The sequence below is a fragment of the Hippocampus zosterae genome, chromosome 15, assembly GCF_025434085.1.
Source record: "Hippocampus zosterae strain Florida chromosome 15, ASM2543408v3, whole genome shotgun sequence".
Taxonomy (NCBI): Eukaryota; Metazoa; Chordata; class Actinopteri; order Syngnathiformes; family Syngnathidae; genus Hippocampus; species Hippocampus zosterae.
The window spans coordinates 7,888,358-7,900,376 of record NC_067465.1 but is presented as its reverse complement, the minus strand read 5'-3'; the positions used below and the strand labels follow the sequence as shown (position 1 = coordinate 7,900,376).

At 45.9% G+C, this 12,019-nt stretch overlaps 2 protein-coding genes across 9 annotated transcripts in view; both read left to right on the top strand.

Moving 5' to 3' along the window:
• Positions 1-730: 730 nt before the first annotated feature.
• LOC127616611 (leucine-rich repeat-containing protein 30) lies at positions 731-2,263 on the top strand. The gene has a single exon (XM_052088313.1). The coding sequence runs from the start codon at positions 891-893 to the stop codon at positions 1,788-1,790; it is 900 nt and encodes a 299-aa protein (XP_051944273.1). The 5' UTR covers positions 731-890; the 3' UTR covers positions 1,791-2,263.
• Positions 2,264-4,150: 1,887 nt separating this feature from the next.
• LOC127616583 (receptor-type tyrosine-protein phosphatase mu-like) overlaps positions 4,151-12,019 on the top strand; it is a 136,523-nt gene continuing 128,654 nt past the window's right edge. For 6 of the 8 annotated variants that reach the window (XM_052088257.1, XM_052088255.1, XM_052088254.1 and 3 more), the window contains exon 1: positions 4,155-4,601. In XM_052088257.1, coding sequence (XP_051944217.1) covers positions 4,529-4,601 — 73 coding nt within the window. In that variant the 5' untranslated portion in view covers positions 4,155-4,528. Of the gene's footprint in view, positions 4,602-12,019 lie in introns of all 8 variants that reach the window. The other 2 variants (XM_052088252.1, XM_052088256.1) reach the window with 2 other exon arrangements.

Here is a 12,019-nt window from a genome sequence, read left to right as displayed (position 1 = left end):
TAGGTCAGAAGTGTCGTTACCGCATCGTGTCAGTAGGGGGCGCTGGTAAAATCTCAAACCAAAAAAAATTAATAAATGCAATTAAAATTCTATCCAGGGCTCATATTTCGCAGCAGTCTCTTGGCCCCTAAAGTGGCCGCTTCAAACAAAAACGCCAGACTTCCTTTTTTTTTTCTTCAGGAATGTGTTCCTGAAACTTTTCTCTCATGAGCAACATGCCCGCCGAATTTCATGTTGCAAAGTGGAGGTGGCTCTGTGGAGTCAACTTTCCCCAAAAGTGTGAAAGCTGTGACGATGACAGTTGCCCCTCAGGGACCGAACGGAAGCCATGCGGTCAACCTTTTCCGGGAAGCTTAGTGGGATGTTCCATGTCCTTTTTGTACTTGAGGTTTTAAAAACGCCATGCGTGTCTGCACAGGAGGCTCCATTAATGACTCTGAGAAGTGTTACTTTCACCGCTGCCTCCTCGGTGTCAGATTTAAGTCGCAACTAGAAAACAAAGGAGATGACGTTCGGTCATTGGTTGCGCCTTCATTTATTTTATTTTCTTTTTAAGGGACGGGGGTGGACAGTTCAACACAAGCTTGTGAATTGAGATGTAGCCGATGTGCCCCCTACGTCTCAGTCGGAGGTCATGGCATTGACACGGAACCCCCTACTTGTGGAGTGGGAGGGGGCCGCGGTTCTATCTGTGGACCTGACAAATGACAGGACCAGCTGGGAAATGAAACCCTGTAAGACAGGCACTTTGTCTGTAACGAGCAGACCACGCGCAAGGGCCCCCGCCGTGCCATATTAGCTCAGGGAGGATTCGGCGATACCATGGCCGATGAGGACCGCAGAGCGACAACTCGGCGTTAAGGGAATCAAATGCGGACTTTTTTTTCACTATGGGCGGGAAACAGTCTCATGGCTTCTCCAACAAGGAGCTAAGCGAGGCGAGCGTGAGCCAAGGAGGTCGGAGGAGCACCGCTAGCGACCAGACGAGTCTTTCATCCGCCGCAGAGAGAATCCGCAGGCACGCCACGGTGCACTTTGGCTACAGCACCCTGAGCCTGGCCATGCGCGGGCTGGATGACGCCCCGGCCGAGTTGTGGGAGCTGCGCGAGCTCCAGAAGCTCAACCTATCGATGAACTGCCTGCGCTCGCTTCCGCCGGCCCTCGGCGCGTTGGACAACCTGGTGGTGCTCAACCTGTGGGGCAACAACCTGACCAGCCTGCCGCCCGAAATCGGCTTACTGAAGAAGCTGCGCGTGCTCTTCGCCTGTCGCAACCGCCTCAGCGAGGTGCCCGAGGAGCTGGGATCCTGCACCTGCCTGGAAGTTCTCAGCCTGGCCAACAACCAGATTAGCGGTCTACCGGGCAGTTTGGCGGCCATGTGCAGCCTGACCAAGCTTAACCTGAGCCACAACCGCATTGCCCACATCCCGACTTGTGTCTACAGCATGAAGGGCCTGGTTTTCCTCCACCTGGCCTGCAACCGCCTGGAAACGATCGCCGACCAGATCCAGGACCTGGTCAACCTCAAGATCCTCATCGTGGAGGGGAACAGCATCCACACCCTGCCCAAGACCCTGTGCTTCCTGGAGTCCTTAGAGCTCCTCAATGTGGACTTCAACGAACTGCAGAATGTACCAATGGAGATGTACCTGCTGATCGGGCTCAGGAGGCTCGCCTGCCATCCTCTGGACAAGGGACTCCATATTATCCATAACCCCCTGCTCAAGCCCATTCAGGAGGTACTGCAAGGAGGACTGAGCTCCCTGTATAACTACCTCAAGCCTACGTGAGGCGCCATCAACGGGTGCCACGCCGCACACATGGACGCCCGCTCTTCAAAACACATACCCCCCCGGCCCCCCTCAACGCAGATTCCACTATCAGTATTACATCACAAGGCATCTTGCGGCACACAAATAGATCCGAAGAGCCGTCGGCGGTTTGTAGCCGTTTATTTACAACCGCCTCACGCGCTATGCGGAGCGCGCGTGTCAGCGTAATCCGCAGTTAAGGGTTAAAAGGAGGCGGCAGAAATTCACGGGTCCACATTTGGAGGCTGATCAGTGGAGAGCGGATGGTGGCGAGGCGGGTAACGCATACATGGCTTGTTCCATGCAGGTCAGCGAGATCGGTCAGTGGAAAGAACAGTAAAGGAGAAGGGGTGGGGGGTGGGGGGGAATTATGCAATAGGGAGCAGACAAGAAATGCCTCCAGTGAGAAATGGATCGGAGGGGGATTCCAAAATGTAATGGAAATGTCAGTGACACACTCGTGCTGGGAAGTTAATTATAAATATGAGTTAAAATGAGAAAAGGAATTTAACGTGTCATGGGATACCGCTGGGTTTGAAACGGATCTGGTACCAAATTAATAGAAAAACAGCATTGCCGATACTTTTTTTTAATTCATGAAGATGGATGCGGCGTCAAATTGTTACATCTCAACACGTTCTCGTGACTTTAAAGTCTTTTTCTGACTTGACTAAGGACCTTTTGTGCAAACTCTCACCAAATTCTTGTGAGGACAGCCTGTTGTGCAAATCACATCTTTCGTGGGGCATCATTATATGCATTACAAGTACAAATCACACTGATACCACTGCTTAAATCAGCATATTATGATAAAGCAATTTAGGAGGTAGTTGTTTGAGTTATTACATCAAAATGAAAGAATTAAAATCTTACTTGCCTGGTTATTTCCTGTCACTTTCTGCCAATTTTTGAAACTAATCTGTCATTGAAACTATGCTTATGATTATTTATTGTATTATTGTGGTTGTAGATCATTGTTTGATGCATTTCTGTAAATGTTTCGAGAAAAAAAAAATCAAGTGAAAACTGTCCAGGATTCTCTGGTCTTGATTGTCAGTTCAACGCCAGTTTACAAGGCACTTGTAAAAAAGTGACCTCTGCTGGAACCTACTTGTAATTACATGTTTCAAAGTCGTCGGGTTTCTCTCTCTTTCTCTCTCTCTTTCTCACTCACTCACTCATATGGCCACAAATTTGTTCTGTTGGTTATATAAACAGAGGGTGTCTCACATTAATCAGTCTCACGTTGCCCTGTTCCCTTCGAGGGCCAGCATGCGCATTGGAAGGAGTAAGCACCATATTAAGGACGCACCATATGACAGAATTATTTAAAAAAAAAAAGTTTATCATCATTGGCTTTTTTTGACAACTCATCAGTGCCACACATAGCGTTTGTCAATCAAGGAGGATCATAAAAATGCACGGATCCCTGTTCACGGAGTGAAACTGTGCCTTTGCCTCCGCAAGACTTAGAAGGACCCTTCTCACATGACACCTATTGACAAACAGCACAAGGTTAACTAACACTCTCGTTTAGCTCATCGTGTCTGTGAAATGGATTTGTGTCACTGTTGTTGGGGAGAAATATGATGAAGAAGTATGGATTTGTATGATGTCTATGTCAATACCAGTAATTCAACTGCACAGAATATTGGTCATCGCGGCGCATAAAGCAGACGACTGTGCTCCAGCTGGTATTTTTGTACATTCCTTGTCATTTAAGGGCCGTAGACATGACAATGCACAAAGAGGCGGCGGCCAGAACAACGACATCATATCTGCCTAGCGTCACATGACTTTGGTATCAAGACAAACATTGATGCTCGTAAAGTTGAGGTTTTCTCCTCTGTTAATACTTTAAACCTCAAATAAAACCAACCGTTTCCCTCAGTCACTGGGTGAACTATGTTTCAACACCTATTACACCTAAAATATTATATGCTGGTTTAAAAAGTCCACCTTTACAAAGCGAATGTTCAGTTTTCATTGAAACGTTTCAGAGGGGTATTCTTTTAATACTAATTCATGGTATCTATTATGACCCTAACTTAGTAAACTTTATCACGTATAAATAATAATAAAATAAATAATAATAATAATAAAATTCTTCATTAGCCACGACACATTTATTTATTGTACACGTTGTCCATTTTCATTTTTCTCCGGCTTGTTGATCGACCACAGGTGTGTATTCATGCCTATCGAACCGGAAGCAACACGACTCCTTAAAATACCCGTATACACGTGGTAGTTTTGTTTTAAAAAAAAGTAACATAAGGATATGTGGTTGGTAACGCGTGAACAAATGTTCAAACAAGCCGCGTCAGTTGAACGTGAAGTGGAGGGTGGAGTAGTTTGAAGGTTGTGAGGGCACGGTTCGCTTCTCCGTCTACCCCCACTCACACACGCCCTCTCCCGGCCACGCGACCGGTACACAGCCGCCAAGGCACCACTCACTCCATCCACTCGCAAGTGTGCAATCGATTCACTCGCGGTCCTCCTACGAATGTGGACGCGGAGAGAGGAGGAGGAAAAGAAAAAGGAGCAGAAGCAGCAGCACTGGAGCGACGAAAGCCTGCCTATAAACAAGTCATATAAAAAAAGAGGGAGGACCACGGAGGTTTTTTCATTTATATTTGAAGGAGCCGTGCAAGTTGTGAGACAAGCGCCGAATAGTTTTGTTTTGCCAACACCGCGGTTGCCTCGGCGCCGTCGACATGGATAAAGTTGTCGGTTGGTGGTTCGCCACCGTCACGCTGCTGCTATCCGCCCGGGGAGAAGTTTTTAAAGGTAAGCGAACGCGTCTGAGGCATTCCGTGTGGCCCAAAACAATGTTGTTGTTTTTTTTCCTAACGAGGATTTGTCAACACGAGGATAGATGAAAGATTCCGAACAGGTGCGATCACCTCTCCGCGTACGGTAACCAGCGACGGGGGTCGAGTTGTTTGTGTACGTCTAACTTTATCTTTATAAGTTGCCTTGTCTAATGTGATTAACCTGAAAGGGATTCCCGTGTCACCTACAAAAATAAGAAGGTAAAAGTCGAGTCGAGCTAAAACATTTTTTTTTCATGAAATCACAATTAAGTTAACGAATGTTTCGCATGTTGTGTTTATGCTTGCTTTGCCGGTCTAACACATAACTTCAATTAAAAATGTATTTGAAGTGGAGAAATGTGCGGTATGGTAATGGTGCCCAAAGGACTTTTATTGACACCAGTAAAGGGTATTAATCCGTTCCACCGCTGATGAGCACTAATGAATGACCGACCTAATCGACCAGACTCACAAATATAAGCTCTTATTTAAAAGTTGGCTGACTGAATACAACAAGCGCTACCTCAGGGGTGCTGTAGAGGGCAGTATTGCACATGCATGCAGCATCAATGGATGCAGAAGATGCAGATCAGAAGTAAACTTTGAACAAAGTCTTGTTAAATCCTATGATATTTTTTATTAAAATCGATTATTTATTTGGTCATGTAATATAAATGTGCCTCTTCATCTTCTCCCACTTGAGTAAGAGTGCAGAGATTTATTAGCGAGAGCTCTGGCGGTGCTGGAACTGTCGATAAACGCCCTCCTAATGGTGTGTGTGTGTGTGTGTGTGTGTGTGTGTGTAAATATGTAAACCAGGAAGAAATCAATGTTTCACTCTTTCCCCTGCGAGGTGACGGATTAGCCGCGCGGCAGGCTCGGGTGTTTGCTATGGAGGGGACGTGCTAACAGCTCATGTGCTAATCAGATCACGCACAATGTTGGTTCACTAGGACCTATTCCCTAGTTTGAGCTCCTGGAAGTCATCTTTAAATTTCACCTTTTGCTGCCCCCCCCCCCCTCCAGCTCCATGTTTGTCTTTTGATTCCCAAGATGCAAGGAGACAACAATAAATCACTTGTGCCTGGCTGCGTTTTCGTCGCCACACACCGACGGCGACTGTTTTTACTCCTGAGAGTTTTTTTTCTCTGATGTCTCTATTAGGGATAGGAATGTGGGGGGGGGAAATTGCTTTTTTTTGGCCTTGACTGCAGCCCGTTTAGGCAGCAGGCATTTGGCACATGCGCTAATATTGTTTTCTGCTTTGTGATAGCAAGTAGTGAAAACCATTTTTGCTAAATAATTCCACAGTAAACTTTGCTCTCAATGTAGTTCCATCCTATTTTCATCTGCAGCCTTTTCAGGCAGGCCTGTCGTAATTGTATCCACCTTATTCTTGCGCCCCACGAGGCTGAGCATGAATCATCGGAGCAACTTCTTGTTTGAACCCGAACCGGCGTTTTGTTTACATCTTAACTGGCTGCATGGATTCACTCTCTATGACATTTACAGTCATAAACAATGTGGCAGTGCTAGTTGTCGCAACTTAAAAGCAAAAAAAAAAACATTTCAAGTCCGCTTCCTACTAATGTAGCATGGTAGGGGATGGCAAAAAAATTGCCAGCGACGATGCTTAGCTACTTTCTGAACTCGATGAGCAATATTAAAAGCTCGGAGGTGTATCAGTTCCTACACAGTACGCCTTGGGCTTGCCGTGTTAGCACCCCAAAATTCCTCTGTGACATTACACGGGACAATAAGCATTGAGCCATTCTGACTTCAGTGTAACAAACGGCTTAGCGCTACTTGTAGTCTCTGTCACTGTCCACGGAGTCGCCCCCATAATTGTTTCTGCAAGAGAAAACCTCGGCAACAAAGTGGATACCTTATACCGTCAAATAGGGAAAGCCACTTCCTGGGTCCTTCCTGTTTCACTGCCTGTTTAGGCAGCTGACTCATTGGGCATGTACTTTCTGTACAACAGCCTGTTTAGGCGACCGGCTGGTTGGGTTTATACGGCACCGTGTACTGTAGACATTTTTTAACTTGACTTTCACTTTAATTTCCATCTTCTTTTTTTCCTTACATTGATCCAGGACCAAACTTGACTTTTCCGGACTCTATTTTTACTCAGCTCCTCCTACACTAAACTTTGCCCGCTTAATGGGTTGATCTGATCCACATGAGCGCGTGAATGCGCAACGCTGGTTAACTTTGTACCAATTGTGTATTGTACTTTCTTATGTCAAGTAGTAGAAATCATTTGCCTCCACCCCCCCTCACTCCCATTATTCCTGCACCAAATCTTTCTTCCGTGACTTCCCGTTTCGATTGGTTTGTCTACAGCAACCTGTTCATTCAGGCATGTCAAAACTGTGCACTTTGCTTTCTGCTGCCAAGTATTGATTTGTAGTCATATTTAACTTTGTTCTAAATGTTCTTTGACCAAATATTGCTTCTTTTGCTTTTTCGATAGATCGTCAGCAGCCCGTTTAGGCGGCACACTTGGCTGGGCCTTAATTAATTGTTCTATCTACTTGCATCAAATTTCCTTCTTCTCTTGCTTGCTTCATGTTCACATCTGTACAGCAACCCGTTTAGGCAGTTCTTATTTAATGAACTTCATACTGAATAGAATATCCCCTGGGACCCGAAACATAAAATTTCTAGTCATTCTTGTGTTTTGTTACATTGCCCATCCTTATTCTCGCGACGAGCCATGTGCCGACCGCGGCTCGTCATTCCTGAGTGACTCAGTCGGGCCTGATTGGCATACGCACTCGGACCAAAGAGAACCGGCACAGACGTTTCTCGGCGAGATAAACAACTTAATTGGAAGCAATCATTTAGTTCTCAACTCATTTTTTTTTTATCCCGGTTCCCAGCTGACTCCGATTTAATAGAGTTTTTCCGCAAGGTGTCCTGACGGATGGCAGCTTCCTTTTGTGGGCACCGGCGCAGAATTAATTTAAATATGCATGATTTTTTTTCCATTTTTTTTTTCCATCCTAACCACGTTGGAGGATTGATGATAGTACAAAGCAGACAGTGAGGTGTCGACATTCTTCTCTAACTTTGCTTCTCAGACACTTTTATTATGATGGTAATGAAGGCGGTGGAAAAGCGCTTTTTTTTTTTCCCCCAATGCGCCGTTCGTTGTGTGACTCCCCTCCTCCTACCTCACTCGAAAAAAAAAAAGAGATTGATTGTAACCGGTTGATTTCACTTCCTGAGGAGAAATTTGAAGAACTTCTCAAATGCTAAATGCTGCTATTTAAATGCGTCTTTTGATGCGACGACTGGCGGGGACGTATTGGAGAAGCCCGACACAAGCACTCGGGACGTAAATATGTTACATTTGCATATTATATAGTGTCTGATGCCTTCATCTTAAATGACAAATAGGACTGTATTTCTTTTTTTTGGGGGGGGGGCACATTCACCATTCTAGTGTATTCTGACTTGAAATATATCAATAAAAAAAAGAATAAAAACCAGATTTGAGGCAGATTACTTTGGAAGCTTTAGAAATGCTGGATGCAAAAAAACGCCGTAAATTACGGGCAATGCTATCAAATCCAAACAAAGGATTAAATCTTGAGTTGTGGCTTGACTTTGGTACCAAAAGCAGAATAACCTATTCGTTAAGGCCCGCCTAGTTTGACGCCTGAATGGTCTAGCGTAAAAATCAGAACAGGAAGTAAACGGGAACCGAGCAAATGTTGACGTGCGGCTATTTCAGAAAACACAAATTTGCAGGAGAAAAAAACAGTATGTAAAGAGTACAGGCTCAAACCAGATTTCTGCATAAACGGGCAGCTGTTGGGTTCGCACCAGGAAGATGTAGCAAAGTTTTGTGTGGTCCTCTTTCAGAAAAAGAAGGAAAGAAAATGTGTCACACAACAGCAGAAAGCACAGCATGCAACTTGTACAGACACAACCAGTGTGTCGCCTAAATGGGCTGCTGTTGTGATCCCAGTAAGAAATAAGCCAAATTTGGTGCAGCTCAATTTCGCCGAATACATTTAATGACCTGGTGGCAAAAAGCAAAGTAAACAAGGGACAGCCGGTTTGGTGTCTTATCGGGCCACATTACAAATGCAAACATGAATTAAACAGTTTGTTCCGGGGCTATTTGCCAAACAAATAACTGCGATGTGGCAGCTGAAAGCAGAGTACGCCATTAGCACTGGCCCAACCAGTTTGCTGCCTAAACAGGCTGCAAGATGGATATAAATGGGAAAATAAACATGGGTTGGTGTGGGACTGTTTGTCCCAAGTACTCTAATCAAGTATTTCAAAAATGGAACCCAGAGACAACACGCACAGGGAGCACATGCAAACTCCAAACAGGAAGTCCAAAACCGAAATCGAAGCTTGCACCTCTGCACTGTGAGGCGGATGTGCTAACCAGTGGCCGCACCGCTAAAGAAATAATACAGTCCCACACCGAACTTTGCTAACTTTATGTTTACCTCCTATTTCCATCACAACCGCCGCCTGTTTAGGCAGAAACCTTGTCAAAAGTTCTCCTTTGCTACCAAGTCGTGAAAGATTTGCCAGATCTCATTTAGTCATTTTTCAAAACCTCCTCGGTTCTCACTCTTCTGTTTATAGCCTAGCGGCTCCGACCAAAGAACCCCTCGTGAAGACGCCATTTAAAGGGGATGTCATGTCACTGACGTGTGTCGCAAATCAACGGGACCTGCGTATGGCCGAATTACCACCGCCGTAACACATGGCCACTCTATAATTGTAATAGGCTCTTTGACGTGCGATCCTTGCTCCTCGATGTGCACTGTCGACAATTCAGAGGTTGCTTAATATGGCCGTGTGAGAACAGAACAGCTTCCAAGTTGAGGTTGAATCATCGAGGAGCAAAGAACGTTACAATTATGGGAAATGAGGTCCGCCCAAATCGTGTATATTTTGAAAGTTGTCCCGATTCTGTACTTTTTTTTTCACTTCATTTCTTCAAAAAAATATCCCATCCAGAAATAGCCACGGTGGTGTAAAATAAGCGCGGCCCATCCTGAGCTCTTCCAAGCAAGCGTGGCGCAAACTCATCAGTCCTTATCTCACGGGTCCCGCGGGTGCCACTCCACATTCGATCATTAGCCGCTGATTTGCCTGCCATTTTATTTACATTCTTGAGAGGCAGTAATAGTTTTGAAGTCGACTCTCGAGGCGGTGGCGGCGGCGTTATGAGGGAGCTGTTGCCGCGGAATGGTAATTGGCCTTGAGATGATGCGGCTGAGTGAGAGATGCCGGACAAACAGAGGCGCTCTAATTACGGAATGGGGAGGGAGGAAGGAACCGGGGGAGGGGGGGGTGAAAGCTAATGAATTGCACGCGGGCCGACACAGGGGCCGTCTAATGAAGCGAGCGGTGTGGGGACTGTTTGTGTGTTTGCTAAGCACGCTTGGAAAAATTGTACGATAGCGCCAACACGTGTAAGGGGGGGGGGGGGGAAATAAATCGGTATGCGGCGAATGGCGTCTGTGTGCATCGTAAGGTAGCTTGGTTGTTGAGTAGAAGTGCACTAACCAATGCCCCGAGCCTCACTTTATTTATTACTAATGATGACCAGGAGGAGGAGGAGGATGAAAATATGAAAGGGGTACGGCATCTCCGTGGGTTTGTCAAAGGGGGTGTCTTGTTCCAAAAGTTTTGGAAATGGTTGTTGTCTGACATTTGATTCCTTCCTCGTATTGCGAGCCGCTTTCGAGCCTTTTGACTGATCTGTCAAGTGCCACAGAATATGATGTTCAATATAAGCAACGAAGCTACCAAAACAAAGAGTAGATTCTCTCTCTTTTTTTGAAAAACTGCTTTCAGTAATTAGCAGGCGCGGGGCTTAGCAATGTTGTATGATGTTTCATCTGTTTGGCCTAAATAAAATTCTGCCTTTCCGAATTCACTTTTGTTTTTTTCAGGGTTGGTGCATTTGAGAGGGAGTGCGCCATCTCTTTTTTTGTGATGTTGTAGTGGGTGTATATGCTGTTGTATGACTTCAGATTTTTTTTTTGTTTAATTAACCCCCCCCCCCCACCTCCCAAACTGGGTTTGTTTAAATCGACATTTCTAATGAAGGTTTGCGCATTTTTGTGTGCCTGAGAGGGGTACGTTTTAGGGTCTGCGTGGCTTTTACATTTAGGAACGGCTGTGCTGAATCAATCTGTGTTGGTAGGAGACTTGCTAAAAAGCTGCCAGTGTTTCTGTTAACTAGTCACAGTGCAAGTAGTGGCGCTAGGGGGGGTTTGGGGGGGTGTATGTCGGGCGGGCAGGGGTGTGCCGCTACTGCTTGTTCCACCTTGTCTCCTGTTATTTATTAAGCATGTGTCAAGGCTCCGGCGGCAGGCAAGGTGAACTCCGCCCCCTCCATCCGCTGGGCTTGGTGAGGAGGGGCTGTTGGGCTTGTGTATGTGTGTGTAAGAGGGGTGGGGGGGTGCACTTATGAGTGTAACCAGGGGCAAAATCTTCCATTACTGTCAGCGTGAATCTGTTGCCATCACATTAGCGCACGTCACGCGCGCTCATTAATGCATTAGGATCTTGCTGGCCCGCCAGCCATTTGCACCGGGGCTGTTTGCCCTTGCGCCAAAAAAGGCCGCCCGGCGCGCCACCTATTGACCATTTAACTGTTCAATAATGAAGTCATGCCCCAGGATGAATGGCGCCTCAGTGGGGCATCAGATTAAAGGAAGGGCGGAAAAAAAAATTACATTTTCATGAGAGGGCACACATGAAGCGTAATCGACCAACACGACTGATTATTTGCTCTCTGTCGGGGTTCCTCGTGCCCTGTGTGACTGTCTCTTCATGGATGCTTTTAGTGGCGTTACGGCGTGCTTACCGGGGTGGTCACTATCCCGCCTTCCACGAAGAAGGAGATAGTCAATATTGAGCCCTTTGGAAGCGAAAAAGAAAAAAAAATCCCACAAACAAATGAATCCGCAATGATTGTCTGAAAAGGCACTTAGGATGTGGAAGTGTCCCTCTCTGCCAAATTCTATCTGAAATGACTGGCAAATAAATGCCGACTCTACTTCTCACTTGATCCTTTGGGTGTTTTATTCAGTCTCGCGTCGGGTCGTTATTGCTCACGGTAGAGTACGCTGCAACATTAAGTCTCGCTGCTTTTGCTATCCGATATCCACATTTGTGTTTGTGTCCCGTCAACAGCGCATGTGAAAAGCAGGTTTATTACAGGCGCTCTTGAATACTTGGCTGTTCCGCTACTGTGGCTACTTTGCTTTAATAAAAAGCGCAGACGACCTTGGAAAATATACCGATGATTAAATTGATATTTAATTGCCTTAAATCTGATGGATGCATCGTGGGTGAATAACAGGTGATTACAATCATGCTGATTTTCAATTTGAAACGACA